This window comes from Xyrauchen texanus, chromosome 18 (genome assembly GCF_025860055.1).
Source record: "Xyrauchen texanus isolate HMW12.3.18 chromosome 18, RBS_HiC_50CHRs, whole genome shotgun sequence".
In the NCBI taxonomy this organism is placed as follows: Eukaryota; Metazoa; Chordata; class Actinopteri; order Cypriniformes; family Catostomidae; genus Xyrauchen; species Xyrauchen texanus.
Window position 1 is genome coordinate 29,506,497 of NC_068293.1, and position 20,429 is coordinate 29,526,925.

The following is a 20,429-nucleotide window of genomic DNA, read 5'->3' on the forward strand; positions in this document are numbered from 1 at the left end:
GTCCTTTTTTACTGTAAATCAACACTTTCACTTCCAAATTCCACTTTCACATTTAGCCACCTTGGTTGGTGCTGGTCAAAGGTGGAGATTTATAGTAAAAAAAGTACTTAACTATAGATCTGTTTCTCACCCCCACATATAAATTTGCTTCTGAAGACATGGATTTAACCACTGGAGTGATTACCTTTATGCTGTCCTTATGTACTTATGGACCTTCAGAGCTGAAATATTCTTCTAAAAATATTTGTTTGTGTTCTGCAGAGGAACGATAGACATCCACATCTGGGATGGCATGAGGGTAAGTAAATTATGAGAGCTATCCCTTTAAAAGTTTTAATAATGTTCCAGCAATCAACTTAGAATTTAGTTTTAGGGGTTTTCCTGCACAGAAATAAGTCTAATTGTCCCATATTGACCAACAACAGCACAAGTAATTTCACCCGACAAACGCAAATGAGAGTGGGACAATGCAGTCTCCATTAAGATTCATCAGGCTGTCAAAAAATATTTGGTTCTCATTTTGCTGGTAAATCTCTAGGGAGCCTCTCTGAAATCTATTACAGCTGTAGGGTGAATTGGAACACAGTATAAACTCAACCTCACACCTGAACAACTGACGGTGGTGAAGTATTCTGCACACAGACCGTAACAACTCATTATATTTAACAACACCATTTTTTATGCATCAGATAGCGGGGACTCAACATTTGTCTCTGAAACGAACAGTATAGAGCTGCTAAAATCCAGAAGAAATTTGTTTTATTGCATTCCTTATGGAATTGATTTTTTTTTTGTTTTTGTTTTTTCGAACAGCGGATTTCGATTAATAAGTAACAAGGTCTGTCATTTATATTATTTGAAAAGACTTTCAGGTTGTGTTCTACAATATAAATTATACACTGTCATAACTCAAATGTGAATTTGGAAACCACTATAAAACACACAGTAAGTTGTTTACAAGTTGCTATATAAGGATTACAAAGGTTGTCGATTTGTCAAGCATGTAAACTCACATCCTTGTGATAGTTGGAGTCCTTATATAGCAACTTGTTAGCTATTCTAGCTAGCTATACTACAAACACATTGGAAATGCCAGTCAGTCAGCCTTCTGGTTTGGACTACAAATTGAGGTAATGATGGAAATGCTAAATTTTACCAAAAGAAACACTCTCTCATGGAAAATGTACACGCTCTCATGGCCTTCGGCATGCTTGTCTATATAACTGGCTAGACACATTTTTATCAGCAAATTTGTGTTCTGCTTGAGGCGGAATATTATACTCTATATCTTGTAGCAAATAGCAAATCATGGTTCTTGGCAGTGACATAACTATAGCATATTAACTGTAAAAAGCCATTAATCTAATTTCCTAGCACATTGATTTGAATTTTACAAAGTATTAGTTTTATAATTCTGTCAACCAAGAAATGTGAAAATGTGCGATGATTGATCTTTAAGTGCCTTGGCCCTCTATCTCTAAGCCGTCGGTATCCTTGGTCATGCAAACCAGACCAAGGTCCTCTGAGTGGAAGTCTAAGCATAAAGCAGAGTGAATAAAAAAAGTAGAGACAGCTGCATGGTAACATAAAAAGTAACTTCAAACTAATTATGTACCTATACTTTTAAAGTCACTCTTTGCAACAGCCTGTAAAAGTTGCATAAGGAGATGGTGTAGCCTACTGGTTAAAGAGATGGGGATATAAACGGGTTCAAACCCCAAAAGGGTTGATCCATAAGCTTGAACTTTTTTTTATTCTTTAAGACCATATGAAATCAAAATTTAAGTTTTGTGGCTTTTAGTGTATGTTTGCTTCGAGGCCATTTAAATGTACCCCAAATGTTGAAAAAATTCACTTTTAGCAGATATCCATTTCAAATTTACAATATTTCTTTTGTGGGAAAACGGACCAAAAATATTATACTCTATATCTTGTAGCAAATAGCAAATCATGGTTCTTGGCAGTGACATAACTATAGCATATTAACTGTAAAAAGCCATTAATCTAATTTCCTAGCACATTGATTTGAATTTTACAAAGTATTAGTTTTATAATTCTGTCAACCAAGAAATGTGAAAATGTGCGATGATTGATCTTTAAGTGCCTTGGCCTATTCCAGTCCACATGGCAAAAAATATCTATTATTTTGGCAACTTTTAAGATATCCATCCTCATTCTCAGAATTTTGTATTCTGTTTATAACCTTCAATTATATGTTCAGTTCTGTGAATGGCAGGTCTCTGTGGATCACTGCTTTTGTGTGAAATGACAGCCTCTTTTAGTCCGTCAACCTCTCAATACATGAAATAGCTTGCCCTTGATTTTTTGAAATACAACCATACCAAGCTACATTAAAGACCTTTTGGAATAATGGCATAACTACCCATTTATATGGGTCAAGTAGTCCCAGAAAAGTTGCCAGGTTAATGTCTATCTTGTTTGAAAGTTTTAATTTCCACCTCCACTTTTTAAACACTGACAGATAATTCCAAATTATGTCTGTCATTTTAATAGATGAAACATAAGAAAATGTTTTTTATCATAGCTCCTCCAATTTCATTTTAACTATCTTTACAGTCCTTGATATGTGCAGCATCTATATCTCCATACGTTTGCTTAGGAGAGAATGTGCAAGCAGCGCAATTGAGGTGATGCAGGTCACGAAACATGCGTACCCCCATTGACAGATTTTTTTGGCTGCGCTGATAAACAGTCTTGTCCCTACAATTTCTTGATTCATTTAATTGCCCTTCGCAATAATTTCTGCTAGCTCTGTATGTGAAAATATACACTGTAAATGTATGCAGCACGGTTCACTCATGCTTTACATTTTTTATTTTCACTTTAGCATAATTCCAAACATATTTAATCGCAAATACAGAGGACACAGAATGTGGAATGATGAATTTTCCAAATAACAAGTTCAACTGCAATCATGTGATCTACAAAAAGTCTTGTTCATCTCCCATGATTTAATTGTCATCCGAACACATGAGTTTCATCACAGAGGAGCCATGAAAATGTACTTTTACAGATGTCACTTTTAGAAACAATTGCTGTCCAAATAGGGCTATTGCCAGATGTGTGTTCTTAAGAGTTATTTTTCTGGCTGCTGTGGGATGCCAAAGAAAGGCCTGAAAACGTTTGACATCAAAATGTCTGAAGTCAACCACAATTCAGCAACAATTTTGATGAACTCAAGAGGTCATATGATATAGCCAGACTAGCAAGAAGCGTGTTGCCATATTTGAACCAATATATAACTTAAGTTTGGTGAGAGATCTTCCTTCTAAAGAAATTGAGAGAGACGAACAATCACTTTTGGTTTAGATGTAGAGGAGTGGTGAAGATGCTAATATGCATACCAGGAAATAACAGATAGGCTAATTTTGTTAGTGCAGAGATTTGTAGCTGATGGTTGACTGTATCAAATGCATTGGACAGTTTCATAAAAAAAATAGACAGCAAGAATGCTCTGACTAACTTAAAGGAATGGTTCACCAAAACTAACAATTATGTCATAATTTACTCACCCTCATGTTGTTCCAAAACCCATTTGACATTCTTTCTTCTGTGGAATACATAAGGAGAATGTTACCCTCAGTTACCATCCACTATCCCTTCAACAAAGTCTCCGTTTTGCCAAGTTTATACAAGTGTGCCATGTCTCGAGGTTATGGAAGACTGGGCCATTGTAGTTGCCTTCCTCTGCGTAAGGGCCACAAAATAAGCAGCAAGACACTCTTATATGCATGACTGTTATAATAATGCCCATACCATTAATTTAAGCACTTGCAAGTGGATACATTACTGTTAAATAATGTGCAATGTGCATAAGGTCTATATTCAAATGAGGACATTGATTGAAAATGGGCATAGCAGCAGTGGTCTAGCCTCTGCTTGCAGGACACCAGCAGACTTGGAGAAAACAGTATTTCCAGTTGTGCTGCAACTGGCCTGGCTTGGCTTCATCAGAGTGGAGGTGTTTCCTGCGGCTCTGTTGCCATTACTGTCACCCAGCATTAGCTGGGACAGGGAATAAGCATCCTCATCCATCTCTGCCATTTATGGCCCCTTTTCTGTCAGCTGGGCTCGAGAGGATTTTACCCCCAAGAGAAATTTGACTTACTCTTCAGCATCACTTCAATTATAGTGCTGTGCAGCTAACTAATCCACCTGCTCACACATGCAAAACAGTTTGAACCTATATTACAACAGCTAGAAGATGGGCTTACCTGAGATTTTCTGAAAAGTTATATATGTAGCATCATGTGGTTTTTATGTAGTGCCGACTTGTAAATGGAGAGGGAGACAGGGAGATGAGAGTGGTAAGGAGTTACACTTGTGGGCAATTTTACTAATAGCTGTTCTGTGTTGCAGTGAGAGGCGACAGAGAGATAAAAGGGAGCTGAGAGCCACAGGGGAGAAGAGTGACGCACGTTGGAGTTGTGTGTTTTTGTTCACAAGGAAATTTTTCATTGTTACACTGAAAAGTTCTTTAAAAATAAATGTTGAAAGGAGGAGGAAATTCGTTGGCTCCCACTTCCTCATTTCTGAAGAGTGACAAGAACATGTTACAGTGGTGCCGAAATCCAGGAAGAAAAGCAGTCATGGAGTCCTCGCCATTAGCTGAAGTCATCAAGATTCTTGGCGGTAACCACCAGATGCAGCATCAAGCCCTCTTGGACCTATGTGCGGAGCAGGGATAGCATTTCCAGGTCCTGCTCCAAGCCTAGGCAGAGGCCCGACAGGTATTACTGAGCCTGATGGCCCAGGGGAGTACTCCAGCTGCAGCTATGGCCACAACCCACATCACTCTCACAAAGATGGGGCCGCAAGATGAACCCGAAGTATTCATTGAACTTTTTGAACTAGCAGCTGAAGCATGGGGGCAGCCCGATTGCTACCCTTGCTGTCTGGGGAAGCACAGCTCTTTGGCAGAGGATTGCAACGCCGAAACTGTTATCGATCTTGTAGTACTGGAAAAGTTCGTCAGCAGGCTACCAAAAGGAACAGCTGAGTGGGTCCAGTGCCACCACCTGGCATCGCTGAAGGAAGCAATACAGCTGGCTGAGGACCATTTTGCAGCGTTTACGGGGGCCCACGAGCTCTAGCTTTCTCTTCTCTCGTCCTTCCTCCTTCTCTTCCCCTTTTCTTGTACCTGCACACCGGAAACAGGGCTGCATGCCATCAAAGCCGGCGCCCCATTCTCTGGGTTTCCCTAACCTGCTGGCTTCCTCTCCCTGTCTCTGTCGCCTCCCTGCCCACAGGCTGGTGACTCCGATGCTAGGGGTGCAGGGGGAAAGCCTGGGCCAGTCAACTGGCGCTGTGGGGAACCCAGACATTTTAAGCACCAATGCCAGGTGATGGAGTTAGGCGTGTTCAATTGTAAGTAATCCATTTCCCTGAAACCATTTTAGTTTTTTTTGGGCATACAAACCAGTGCGTCAGTGCACCATAGCAATTCTTCCAATAACATGAGTTTGGGGTGGAACCATCTGTGTGTGCAACCAGTGGCAGACAGATGAAGTGTTCTGTACCTGTTTCAAAACAATATTTTTGCAATTCTGATTAGTGACACTAGTGGAAAATAAATTACACACTTCACTTTTATCTTGGATGGTTATGCTTAAATCTTTAGTTAAATCCAAGAATGTAAGATGAATTGTATTTTGCAGGTTTGCATTAGCTTTAGTTGTCTGAGACACAATGTAAAAGAGTGGAAGCTATACCATACTTTGACCTCTTTTTGTAGGAATCTGTGTATGTGGTGAGTGCACCTGCTATGACGTGGATCCCTCAGGAGACTGGGGCGACATCCATGGAGAGACATGCGAATGTGACGAGAGAAGTTGCCACGCCATGTACGACAGATACTCTGATGATTTCTGTTCAGGTGAAACAGTCTTTTCATATTGGCATTATTTATTAACTTCAAACATTTCTGACAAGGTTATTCTTTTTATTTAATTTTGATTGTGTATATATACATTTTGTATCCCACAAGTCACTTTGTCAGTGTTTTTGTCGATCGCCTCAAGAAAGGAGGTTGTTAATGTTCAAAGCCAGTTTGGCATTATCAAGCCATCAGAAAAGGAAGTAGCTCACATTCCAAATTCCAGCAGTGAAAATACTTGCTGTTGCTGTTAAAGAGGGTAGGGTGGAAATATTCTACATCCCTTCACTCCACCTATATACCCGATCTATCATAAACACAGGCCACAGAGATTATCTTGAGCTCAGGAACAACAGATAAAGTTGAAACATTTCAACATCTGTTTCTAATGCTGAGGAATAACTTTTCAGCCATATTCAGCTCTGTTCAATAGAGCACAGCAAGTAAAAATCCCATTAATTTGCTCTATATGGAAACTGATTTTTAATAATAACTTACAAACACTTCAATACAGACCTGTCATTTTAACTTCATTATTCAAACTACTTACATATTTGGGTATATCTGAATATTTTGGATTAAATTTAAAGTTAAACATTTTTGCTTTTATACAGTACTTCTAAACAATGTCTATAAATCAATAGTAAACATTTTTACTGCCATTTTTAAATCTTAAATTATTTAATTCACAATGCTTCATAAGATTGATGCTCATTCCCTCTTAAAAGAAGTTGGGTATACAGTCTTGTACCTTTGTCTTTTATTTCTAATTTTCATATACTTTTTATTTTTATTTTAATGCTGTGTTTCATCTTGGAGCTGGATGGTTCATGGCTTAGAACTCTTTGTCGAAGAATAATTCGAAATTCCTTGGAGAAAAAATACCTCCGAAACCATGGGTGCTGAATTATTGCCAGTCACTATGCTCAGTTGTGATCTTATGTTTGCCTCTGAGAACTGCGTTGACAATTTGCTTTTGATTTTATGTTCAGGAGCTGTGCACTTTGACCCTGAGTCTATGAACAGACATGTGCATACACAAACACAACCACCACTGATGTATTATCTTTGCCCATATCCACAGCAGCTTCATGCAGAGTTTCAGCTGATCTGACATTAAATCTTGCTCTATGTTTGTTTAAAGGTCACGGCCAGTGTAACTGTGGCAGATGTGACTGCAAGGATGGCTGGGCCGGAAAGAAATGTAATCATCCTCTTTCCTGTTCACTGTCTGTAGAGGCCAGTCATAAGAAGTGTCGGGGAACTTCCAACCTGCCCTGCTTTGGCAGAGGTAATTAAGTCTAGTATCTATCCACATGAGATCTGTACCAAAGTGGGTTCCAATGGCACCTTTTTCACAGTTCAGAGGTGTTAAATTGATGGGTCACATACAGTAGTAGGGAAAAGAACTCTTAAAGGTGAAGTGTGTAATTTCTGTGGCAATCGAGGCACAGAAATAACGACTAGTTGATTTCAGAATGGCATACTACCATACTACTCTTAATGTTTCTGTCATGTGGTATAATTTTCAACTTGTGAGCATTCACAGGCAAGTAAATAGCAGTACATTTCCGGATGAGCTTTTTCCATGATAATTGATGTTACATACTTCAGATGCTTTGCACTTTGCACAGATAACAACACAAATTCACCAAAAATACACAAGAAAAACAATGGATTTTGACAGTGCTGTGAGTCATTGATTTCTCCTTCTGTGGATGAACTGGATATAGTGAAACAGACAATTCAAGCTAAATACAGGTGAAACTCGAAAAATTAGAATATCGTGCAAAAGTTCATTAATTTCAGTAATTCAACTTAAAAGGTGAAACTAATATATTATATAGACTCATTACAAGCAAAGTAAGATATTTCAAGCCTGTATTTGATAGAATTTTGATGATTATGGCTTACAACTTATGAAAACCCCAAATTCAGAATCTCAGAAAATTAGAATATTACATGAAATCAATAAAAAAAAAGGATTTTAAATACAGAAATGTCGGCCCTCTGAAAAGTATAATCATGCATATGTACTCAGTACTTGGTTTGGGCCCCTTTTGCATTAATTACTGCCTCAATGCGGCGTGGCATGGATGTTATCAGCCTGTGGCACTGCTGAGGTGTTATGGAAACCAAGATGCTTCAATAGCGGCCTTCAGCTCTTCTGCATTGTTTGGTCTCATGCCTCTCATCTTTCTCTTGGCAATGCCCCATAGATTCTCTATGGGGTTCAGGTCAGGCGAGTTTGCTGGCCAATCAAGCACAGTAATACCATGGTCATTGAACCAGGTTTTGGTACTTTTGGCAGTGTGGGCAGGTGCCAAGTCCTGCTGGAAAATGAAGTCAGCATCTCCATAAAGCTTGTCTGCTGAAGGAAGCATGAAGTGCTCTAAAATGTCCCGGTAGAGCGACTGCATTGACTCTGGACTTAATAAAGCACAGTGGACCAACACCAGCCGATGACATGGCTCCCCAAACCAACACAGACTGTGGAAACTTCACACTGGACTTCAAGCATCTTGGATTGTGTGCCTCTCCATTCTTCCTCCAGACTCTGGGACCTTGGTTTCCAAATGAGATGCAAAATTTGCTCTCATCAGAAAAGAGGACTTTGGACCACTGAGCAACAGACCAGTTCTTTTTTCTTTAGCCCAGGTAAGACGTTTGACATTTGAAGCCCATGTCCAGGACCCGTCTGTGTGTGGTGGCTCTTGATGCAGTAACTCCAGCCTCAGTCCACTCCTTGTGAAGCTCCCCACACATTTGAATGGCCTTTTCCTGACAATCCTCTCCAGGCTACGGTCATCCCTGCTGCTTGTGCACCTTTTTCTTCCACACTTTTCCCTTCCACTTAACTTTCTATTGATGTGCTTTGATACAGCACTTTGAGAACATCCAACTTCTTTTGCAATTACCTTTTGAGGCTTTCCCTCCTTGTGGAGGGTGTCAATGATGGTTTTCTGCACAACTGTCAGGTCAGCAGTCTATCCCATGATTGTGAATTCAACTGAACCAGACTGAGAGACCATTTAAAGGCTCAGGAACCCTTTGCAGGTGTTTAGCTGATTAGAGTGTGACACTTTGAGCCTACAATACTGAACCTTTTCACAATATTCTAATTTTCGGAGATTCTGAATTTGGGGTTTTCATAAGCTGTAAGCCATAATCATCTAAATTATATCAAATAAAGGCTTGAAATATCTTACTTTGCTTGTAATGAGTCTATATAATATATTAGTTTCACCTTTTAAGTTGAATTACTGAAATTAATGAACTTTTGCACGATATTCTAATTTTTCGAGTTTCACCTGTATTTAGCTTGAATTGTCTGTTTCACTATATCCAGATTGTTCCCCAAATTGTCATAGTAACCATAATTTCCATAATACCATAGTTACTATAGTAATTGTTACTGCAGTAAAACTGTGTTAACTTAGCATCAGCTAGCACTGTTGTAAAAAATAAATTAAACAAAATAAAAAATTGAGATTCTGACAGTGTTTGATATCATTTTAATGTAATATTGTTTTACACTAGTAGCATGAATTTTAGAATTGATGGTATTGTGGTTACCATGGTATATTTTGTTATTAGGCTTATTATACCACAATATTATACAGCTTACAGTCTGCTTAGTGGCACTGGCCTGTACATGCTGTCAAGTTAGAAAGAAAAAAGTCTTAATAGATGAATCAGAACTAGTGCTGTTGTATTTCCATTGTTCCCCGCTGAATAAGAAAGTGAAGTGCGGTAATAATAATAGTCTTTTAACACTGAGTGAGGTGATAATTTAACTTTAATGGGCCCAGTCTTCTGTGCCCTTGTTTTTTAAATTATTTCCACCACCATGTTCCAGCTACATGTTGAGTATAATATAACTCTTTCTCTTTTTAAAATAGAAAAACAAATCACTTTGTTTGTAATGGCTGTCCTTGGGTTAAAAATAGTACACATAAGTACAAAGTACACATTTAATCCACAAAGGAATGTCGTAAAATTCTTAATTTTCTATCTTTTCTTTGTTTTGTTGACATTAGTTCATTGCCAAACATTGACAGATGCCTGTTTGTTGTACAACACTAAACACAAGCCCATGTGTATTGAAGAAATTATCAATCATGATTACAGTCCAGGGTACTTAAGTGACACAAATGTGCAAAAACAGACTTGAAGAATCAAGGTTTTATATAGTGGCTTTTGTGTTTCATCCCCCAAGGCTTTAGCTCCACTATATAGCACCTGAAATAACACTGAATCTGCTAGCAAGTCTTGTGGTGAAACTAAGGGCGTACTCACACTAGGCCTGGTTGCCTTGTACCGTGCCCAAGCAAGATTGTCCCCCACCCCACTACCCCGCTGGCCTGCACTGACATTGCACTTAACGTTCCGGGCCTGAGCACACTTATTTTGAAGAAAACAGGAAGAAAAGCGCTCTCGCACAGCACAATGGAGTCCATTGTTGTAATGTTACTTACGTTGTGGCTTATTTTGAGTCATTTGGGGGCATGGTGACACACTGCCCTCTCACATGACTAATTGTCGACAGCATCGTACCACTGGAATTTATCCTTTTCGTCTGACGAACTGCCAGAGTGCATTCCGTACCTTCAGATACTGAACCCACAGTTTTTTTAGCTTGTCATGTAATTGCTCAATGGTTCTTTGGTCTCCACAAGCACGAAGATAGTCACAAATTGTACCAAATATCTCAGAGTTCTTGTGTATTGAATCAAGTTGTTCCTGTACTCTCTTCATCTGCCCAAATTTCCAGTAAACACTGCACCTATAGCTTAGACCAGGGTGATCCCTTTGTCGGCATGTTTGTTGGATGTTCAAATGGAACAGTCGCATCATTGATGTCATGTTTCGAGATTCATGTTTCATTCGCGGTTAGCGATCACACTAGATGCGTACTGTGCCTGAGCGAACCGAACATGGGGCGGCTGTGGTTGAGCAGGTTGGCTACTAATCGCAGGTTTGGCGGTTCGATTCCTGGCCCACATGACTCCACATGCCGAAGTGTCCTTGGGCAAGACACTGAACCCCAAGTTGCTCCCAATGGCTGGCTTGCACATTGCATGGAAGCTCTGCCATCATTGGTGTGTGAGTGTGTGTGTGTGTGTGTGTGTGAATGAGTCACAGTGTAAAGCGCTTTGAAATCTGCTAAGGTTAAAAAAGCGCTATATAAGTGCAGACCATTTATAACTATACTTCATTTTAAATGGTTCTTCATAGCAAGTTAATTTTCAAATATTCAAATATTCGATGTAAACTCTCAAACAATATGAGGTCATAAAGACTACAATACAATTAATAATTTTAAAAGAATAAGCAAACTGTCTAAAAGATGTCTAAAATAGTTTTAGAGTATTGCATATCAAACTGCAGTAGCCTACGTGTGAACATTCCTAAATTATTTTATATCAAATACTCATGAGCGTAATTAAATAATAATATAAACCCCTCATCAATATCAGAAAGCTGAATATTGAACTGGTAGCAGATTCTGCTTATGATACCTCTGGATCTTTAAGTTTTTGCCTGGATGCAATTTGGAAGGAATGCTGTGGCTTTACAGTTCAGCATCAATAAGCCATAGATTGTTACACTGTTTCTGCTTACTGAGAGTGCAGCCTGAGAAGTGGCCACCAAATGATGATTTATACATCTGTTTACATAGAATTTCACCCATGATTGGAGCTATATGTTTGCTTGCTGCATCCATTATCTTGACAGCAGGTAATTACCCAGGTTTCCTCCACCCTGAGTTTCACTCCCACAATTAAGAGTAACTGTCAACCTGGCTAAATCAATGCAAAAATATACGCAGTGCTGTGGAGAAGCTCCCCATATGAGGGATTCCCATGTCATACAGCAATTGCTTTGGATTCTTAACCCTTGTGAGTCAACAAAAAAAAAGTTAGGACAGATATGTCCATGTCAAAAGCTGCCATAATAATTTATATATTAATATTATTTTCCACTTTCAATGAGTAAATGTTTTTAACCCAACATCCAGGGGCGAAAATTTCATCAAAATGTTGGGGGACATAAACATAACAATTCTCAAGAGCAATTTTTGAAGGGGTTTTTTGTTGATTGCATTTGTATTCTTTTATATCTTAACCAATTATTTTAAGAATATATCATTATATTATTTACAATACACATATTTTAATGATACTTTAGGGGGGACAACCCCCCCCCGCGATTTCCGCCCATGCCAACATCAGTCCTGAACATAACTACCAAATATACATTCATTTTCAGGATTTTAACCCTTTAAATGCCCGTTTGTTTATATAATGCCATTGTTGTTTTAGTTTTTTTGTAAAAAAAAAACAACAAAAACACAAAAAATTTACTTTACATATACTAAATGACTATCACAATCTAGGATATGTCAGTGATTAGCATCAACATTGATTTTATGGATTATCATTTTTTTGTGCAGTCAGTGGCACTCACACACATACATTTCTCAATACACATATACAAAACACACTCTTTTATACACACCGACACATCCACACACTTTTAGCTGCATCAATTGGCCTGCAGTGCTCTATAATAAAGCAAACAGAAAATAGGAAAAAAGCATGTATTTGTTCCTTAGGCTAATTATGAGAAAAATGGTGCCATCTGGTGGAAAATATTAAACATTTTGAAGCCAGGGCTTCGGAATGAAAGCTTAATATCGTAGAATTCATGATATGCCATTGGCATAAACATAGCCAAAATGATCGGAAAGACAAAAATCTGCCAAAGGTTGCACAAGGGTTAAGCCCCTGACTAAAAATAAATTATACTGTAAAATAATTTTTTTCGACTTAAGAATGATGGTCATCATTGCCCAGTACTGTGTGCTAAAATGTCACAATGTAGCAAATGATCAGGGAAAGCGGCGTCCCACTAGCCGATTATTAGAAAGTCGTTGGAGAATTTGAGAAAGTTGGTTTGCACGGCTGCACCTCTCACCAACCCATTTCCCTAATTAATGGCCTTATGGTATGAAACATAACTTAGTTATATAGACTAGTTTGAAAATATCGTTCAGTTGCTGTGGTGGACTTTCGTAACCTTTCAGTAACAATAATCTTCTCACGCTGAATAGCAGATAAAGCCTTTTTGGATCTTTTCCAAGCTTTTTTCTGAACAAATGTGAAGTGACGTATCACAAATGTTAATTGTTATCCATGGTGATTTTGTAACCAAGGGGTTTTCAAGGGCTCTCCTACAATTAAATGACTAACAAAATAAGAAAGCGGAGACAAAACAGTCTATGTTAAAGCTGCTGGAAGCTATTGTATTTTTTAATTGAAAAGTATGCAAAAAATTTACCTACTCCCTTAAAGATATTAATGAAAGCATTCTAAGATATCTCACCAGTCTCTGTGACAGCTGTATACTTCGTAAACAGCAAATAAAATGTGTCAGCAGACAATGGACATTGATGCTTTTCACCAGTCAATCATTTTGCTCCTTCTCAATTGAAGCAGATCATTGAGCAGGTCAGTTGAGGGCGCCATAGTGAGTGACTAAAACAATTGGAAGATATGACACCCCAAAACCAAAATCTAGTTGTTTTGAGTCAGTTAGTGGCGCCACATCTAACTCACACTGCTTACTCACTATAGAGAGTAGAATAGAATAGAAAAGCCTGTAAAGGGTTCTGAGAAATAAAGAGTCAGTTGAGCTTGTTTTCCCAGTGTAAAGGGAACAGCTGGGAGATTTCACATTCTTTTAAGTCTGGAATATCAGGAACTCAGGAAACACCTGTTCTGAAAGTGCTTCTGCTGACAATGAAAAATAAAATAAAAACCTTTTCTGCTGTAGATGAGTCGATTCCTTTGTGAGCTTGTCCATTTATACACTGTATTACATGATGTCCAAAATCAATTTACTATTACTGTCTTGTATACCCCACCATTTGAAAAGTAACAAATGAGTGATTGCATTGACGGAAGCGACTAAGTGTTGGTTTTTACACTATTCATTAGCTCACTAATGCACTCTATATATTACCATGCATAGCCTGTATACAAAGAATGCTTCTTGATTAAACATGCACAGCAGCAATCATTCGACACTCTCAGCCGTCTTACAGGAGAGGGGAGAAGAGGCCTAATTTTCGACACAGATGTTGACTGATATCCAGTGTGATGTTGGAACTGCTTTGCGTGATAAGCGATCTTTTAAAGCAAATCAACAGAATTATGGCTGATTGCAATCATTTCCTACTAGTTTGATAATGATGGCTTTCTTTGCTGTACAACGTTTAAACTTCTGTTTGTTCTGCTATGAGAGGGAATGTAATTCCTGAATGCATCTTATTATATCTGGTCATATATATACTATATATATATATATATATATATATATATATATATATAGGTTAAAAGTTAAATCCAGGTTCAGGTTAAATCCATATATATATATATATATATATATATATATATATATATATATATATATATATATATATATATATATAGCCTATGCATACATGCATGCAACACAAACATTAAAAAAAAAAAGGATTTTGCACTATTTCTTGGTCTTAAATCAAATGCAAGCTAATTTCTGATCAGAAAAGTTCAGATTTCCTTGCTTCCATTGAAGCACACAAGACACTCTTTGTGGTATATATGTCAGCTTGAGTGCATGTTGTCAGTGCTTTCTTGTTAATTATTCAATCGGATTTTATTCAAATCTTTATGCATAACATATTTGTAAAGATTTACCATTATTTTTATTAAATTGTGAAAGAATGCAAAAACTAAGCATTTTCAATACTGCCTCAGACTGTTGGACTCCTCTGATATATACACATTTACATTTATTCATTTGGCAGATGCTTTTATCCAAAACGACTTACAAAAGAGGAAAACATAACAGTGACAGTGGTACGAAATGTGTCATACTACAAAGTTTCACTAGCATCAGAATAGTTTTCAAAACAGATGTATATGTACTATATATGTATATATGTATATATCTATATGTATAATGCTCTGGTGTGTGGTGGACTTTTAAAATGAGGAGGCAGAGTGCCATCTCAGCGTTGTTGTTTTTTTTTCTTTTTATTTTTTATAAATAGAAATTAATATTTCAATTCCAGTTGACATTTAAATAGCTTTCAGGTTAAATCCATACAAATCTGATTTATCACAACATATGATATGAAAAAGTAGGCCTGCATAAAAATATATAATATCAAAAGTCACATATTTTGTTTAGAAATGCAACATAACAAAATACAAAAATTTTATTTTTAAATCAGTTAATTATCATGAAATGTACATAGGCTATGTGTATATATGCCCCAAAAACAATACCTACAAGAATAAACCAACAAGTATATTTCATGTATATTTCATCTGTTAGCCTATTATATTTATAGTCATCATATTTTTGGATCATCTGTTATCTACTCCTTGATAAACAGGGTTCCCTGAGGTGTCCAATGGCGTAGATTTTATTTGAACATTGAGGGGGACCAAATGTGGGCCCGGCTTTATTTATTTATAAATAAGATGCATAAATATATATATATATATTCAATGTAGGATGCCTTGGTGTGAGTTTTTGACAGGTAGATTTCAGTCTGAGAAAAAAAATCGCTGTTGACCGTTTTACAATTATTTGCTCATTTGCTTATTATGCAACAGCACTGATGCAAAAAATGCATATCACAAAACAATTGTCTAAATGTCTAATGTCTATATTTTAAGGAACATGTGGATGCTAAGGGAAGCCCACATAATTTTACAAAAAAATAAATAAAATTCAAATAAGAGGTAATAAGAGCTCCAATCTAGGACACGACAACTTATGCGCATCCCAAACTCAGTGATGCTATTGTAACTGGAATGCTAAAAAAGTGCATAACAGTAAGATTATGGAGAGTGTGCAACATGTAGTTCATGGCATTAAACAGTTTTTTCTTCTACATCATATTATTAAAGCAATCCATTGTCTGTCAGACACCCCAACATAAAGCATTGGCAACAGACTCTAAATACTGTCCACAACAACTCACAAATAAATCTGTGGACTATGCATAATAACGGTAACATTGCATACAGTAGGCAATTTAAAGTCTGATCATGACTAAAATTTTAATTTATTGTTGAATGTGGTGAATTTGTACAGAAGCAGGGCTTTACTGGTAATCTGGCATACCGGGCATTTTTCTAGTGGACCAACTCACTTTTGGGCTGATTAGGGGCAGAATGGCCATCTGGAGAACTGAGTGGGCCGAACAAATCCCCCAAACACTGATGGGGGAAGCGACGTAACTAACTTTTCTCTCTATTTTTTCTCTCCACAGAGTATTAGAATGGGCTGGGGCCATCTAACGCTATTATAATATATATTAGGGGAAGGTGTTCTTTTCCTATAATAGGTTTTTCTATTGGTAGGTCCTGCCTTGAAAGGGAGGAGCTCTACATACACAGCGACCGGGGGCAGAGAGAGCTGTTGGATGAACCAGATCCAAGATTGACCGCAACCTACCGCCTTTCTTTGGTACGATGACGTAAGGAATGTAGAACCCTTTCCTCATCTCGGCTGAAGGGACAGGCTCTATCGCACCCTTGCGAAGAAGGTTTGTGATCTCTGCATGCAGGGTGGCGGCGTTCTCACCCTGCACTGAAGCGGATGGCGTTGAACTGGGGAGGGTGCCTGAAACCCAATCACGTAGCCGAGTCGGATGATCCTGGCTAGCCACCGCGACGGGTTAGCCATGGAAAGTTTTAGCCAAGCTTCCAAGTTCTGGGCTAGGGGCACTAATGGGATGATGGTGTCTGATGTACCTGGGGGTGAGGCCTCGTGGTGAGGGGGAGCAGACAACTCCACATCGAAGAGTGTTGCTTCGACCCGAGACGGCTGTGCTGAGGGGGACCTCAAAGCACTTACCTTGCTCTGCATACCTGGCATAGGGCAGGTTAGCGACTGAGGAGGAGGGCCTCTTGGGTCATCCTCGAGATTCATCACAACCGGCTTAAGACTTAATGACTACAGACCCATCGCCCTGATGTCTGTGGTCATGAAATCATTTGAGAGACTGGTGTTGGCCCACCTGAAGAACATCACTGGACCCTTTCGAGAAAACAGGTCTGTGGAGGATGCAGTCAACATGGGATTGCATCATATCCTGCACCATCTGGAAAGACCGGGGACATATGCAAGTATCTTTTTTGTGGACTTCAGTTTGGCTTTCAACACCATCATCCCAGCTATTCTCCTGTCTAAATTACACCAACTTTTTGTTCCCATGTCTATCTGTCAGTGGAAAACCAGCTTTCTGACAGACAGGCAGCAGCTTGTGAGACAGGGAAAATTAACTTCCAGCACCTGTACAATCAGTACTGGTGCCCCCCAGGGATGTTTGATCTCCCCACTACTCTTCTCTCGGCACACAAAAGACTGCATTGCCAAAGAACCCCTCTGTCAAGCTCCTGAAGTTTGCAGATGACACCACTGTCATCAGCCTCATCCAAGATGACTATTAGTTTGCAAACCGAGGGAGGTTGAACAGCAAGGTTATTCCTTTTATAGTGATATACAGCTTCCGAATATTCAATATATGTTGTGATGAGTTTAAAGTGCACTTTATGTTGATGAATGTAGCGTATTAGTGTAGGAATTAAGTTTAATTGTTGATTTAGTAATTAGAGAAAAAAAATAATTAATTAAAGACCCTGATGGAATTTAACCATGGCCCTAAAACCGTGATACAAACCGAACCATGAGAATTTCAAACCGTTATACAACTACTATACTATTTCTTTTAAACTTGCTTGTTGTGCAAAACAACTTAAATTCAGCATAGACCTTCAAAATAAGATTAGATAAGAGGTAATAAGTAAAGGATACTGTACAGTGAACACATTCATAAAGTGAATTTACTAAATACCTTTTAAAACTTGTTGTGCAGACCAACTCCAGTAATTCTTTTAAATTCAACATAGACCTTCAATACAAAAATGAGATAAGTGGTTTTAAGTAAAGGATACTGTACAGTGAACACATTCTTAAAATGTACTTAATACTTGTTAACTCTCCTATTCGGTTTCTTTGGGAATGAATTGAGATCTGGCAAGGTTCTTATAAACGCACCTGTAGTCATGAAAGTACACGCACACTGTCTGGTCACAGTGTGACACTGTTCAATTCAGTAGTGAGTCAGAAGTACTGATTGGTTTGGATGAGAAAATGCTGGGGACAAAGTGGGGACAAAGCAAAGATGAATTTCTCCCATTATGTTCAAATGCTGATGAACAAGAAAACAATGAAAATGAAAAAGTAAAAACAATTCAGCTTGAAAAATAAATTCAAGAGAAAGAAAATAATTATTATTAATATAATTGACCTTCAATAATGACACTAAACTCAAATTATTAAAAGTAAATTCTTAGTTTAATAAAGTTGCCAAGTTATTCTTACTTGAATATTCCTATAAAAGGCCATACATTTCACTTTCAGATTACCCAACGTAGTCCTTACATATTATCATCAGCAATACGATTCTGTGTTCAGTTCAAGGTTAATTAAGTGGTTATTAGCTTGTGGCTGGTTTAAATTTGGTAAATCATATCGTAGACTACTCTTCGCTTTTAAGAGAAAATTGCCATCGCAGATATACAAGCGCAACACAGAAAAACAGAAAAATTATAATGCAGTTAAAAGTGATAACGTGTTAAACATCTTAACATTAAAATTAATCAGCAGAATAAGGTAGTACATTGCTCAAAGAGAGGAAAAAATATTATTTAGTTTTTTAGTTCGTAGCAGCCCGTGTGGGAAAGTCAAACCTCATGACTACTGATGCTGATTCTGAGGTTTCCTTCTGCATATGGATCCTCACATATAGTACATGATTTAAAAAACATTTTATGCATCATTACTAAAACTAATTAAATTAACTAGAACGTCAAGATATAAAAAATAAAGGTTATCCTGCCTGGTTTTGTAGGATGGGAATCATTTCTCCTTCCGCTCCCAATATGCGAGCATGCATGGCCAGACACTCATTTAAACAAATAATATAATTTAATCAGTAATTACAGAGTGAGTTATTTCATTCAGTGACTTAAATACATTCTGAAAATAAATTATACACTTGTCCAATAGACATTTTGTCATATGTATGTTTGTGCTATCTGTATCGTGATACTGACATTGTCCTTAGGCCAGTCTGATCTGTTGACTGGATTTGGGTGTTTTAGTCAAGTCAACATCAGTAAGGGTGCACATTGACTGGATCTGAATATGACATTTCATTCAGTGTTATTTTAATATATTTCTGCAAATGTAATATAAAATGTATTCTTAGCTACACCCACCCAAAAAGGCTGATCCAACGTAGATATTTTTGCTCTTCCAAAATTGTATTAGCTGGATTTTTTTGTTTATGACAACAGGTGGAAAAATACAAATTATAGCATAAATACAATTGCACTGAAAACAGACGTTGTTTTGAAATGTATTAGCACAATGAAAATTTCTCAGGAAAATTGCCAATTCAGCTTTGCGCAACTTCATTAACATACAATACACCCACCATTTGCACTCATTCAAACACTCCCATCCACGGCCGCTTGCGATTTTGCTGGCACGAAAACTGCACTTATATAAGCACTCTATCCTCCCTGACCTTTCATTTCATCTGCTGATTGAAGACTTCGAAATGCTATTTCAAAGCTTTATGAAAGAAGCACAAGACCACAAAAGAAAAAGTGATTAAGCTAGCACTTCTCCCCAGATTGCTCTATTCAGTACTAACAAAATATAGGAAATGGTGCCCTCTGACCACATGCAGAATTAATGCCTTTTTTAATGTGTTTTACATCAAAAGTACATCATCGGAGTCTGTGTTTAGAATAGTTAGATAATTGGCAATATGAACAGTTAAAACAGCAAACAGATTTCCAAAGTGGCCATTTGGTTAATGGCTGATTTGCATGCAAATTTGGTAACACTTTACAATAAAGTTATATTCAATAAAGTTGTATTAGTTGACATGAACAAACACTTTTACAGCACTTATTAATCATGGTTAATGTTAAATACAACATAGACAAATAAGTTGTATAAGTTAACTTGAGTTAATGCATTATAAAGTAACAATAAACAATTGTAAATTTATAAATGGACATTAGCCTAAACAATATTTATAAATGTTGTTAAGAAAATATTGTTCATTTTTTGTTTATTATACCTAATGCATGTATTAATGTTAATAAATAGAACCTTATTTTAAAGTGTTTCAATTCTTTATTGTTTATATTGCATAATGAGGAATAGATAAAAAAAACTATTGGTAAAATATGCTATGTAGCTTGTTTGGTAGAGCATTGTACTAATTCCACCAAGGCCAGGTGTGCGATTCCTAGGTAACACATCCTGATCAAATGTATACCTTGAATGCATTGTAAGTTGCTTTGGATAAAGGCATCTACCAAATGCATAAATGTAAATGCAAGAGTTGTGAATGCCACAATCAAATATGTTCCAATATGTCTCC

General features: G+C 37.5%; 1 protein-coding gene across 1 annotated transcript in view; it reads left to right on the top strand.

Annotated features, from left to right (window-relative positions):
• Positions 1-20,429, top strand: part of LOC127658596 (integrin beta-like protein 1) — a 74,552-nt gene that overhangs the window by 32,201 nt on the left and 21,922 nt on the right. Inside the window, exons 6-7 of the mRNA XM_052147972.1 lie at positions 5,756-5,896; positions 7,041-7,187. Of these exons, the coding sequence (XP_052003932.1) occupies positions 5,756-5,896; positions 7,041-7,187 (288 nt within the window). The remainder of the gene's footprint in view (positions 1-5,755; positions 5,897-7,040; positions 7,188-20,429) is intronic.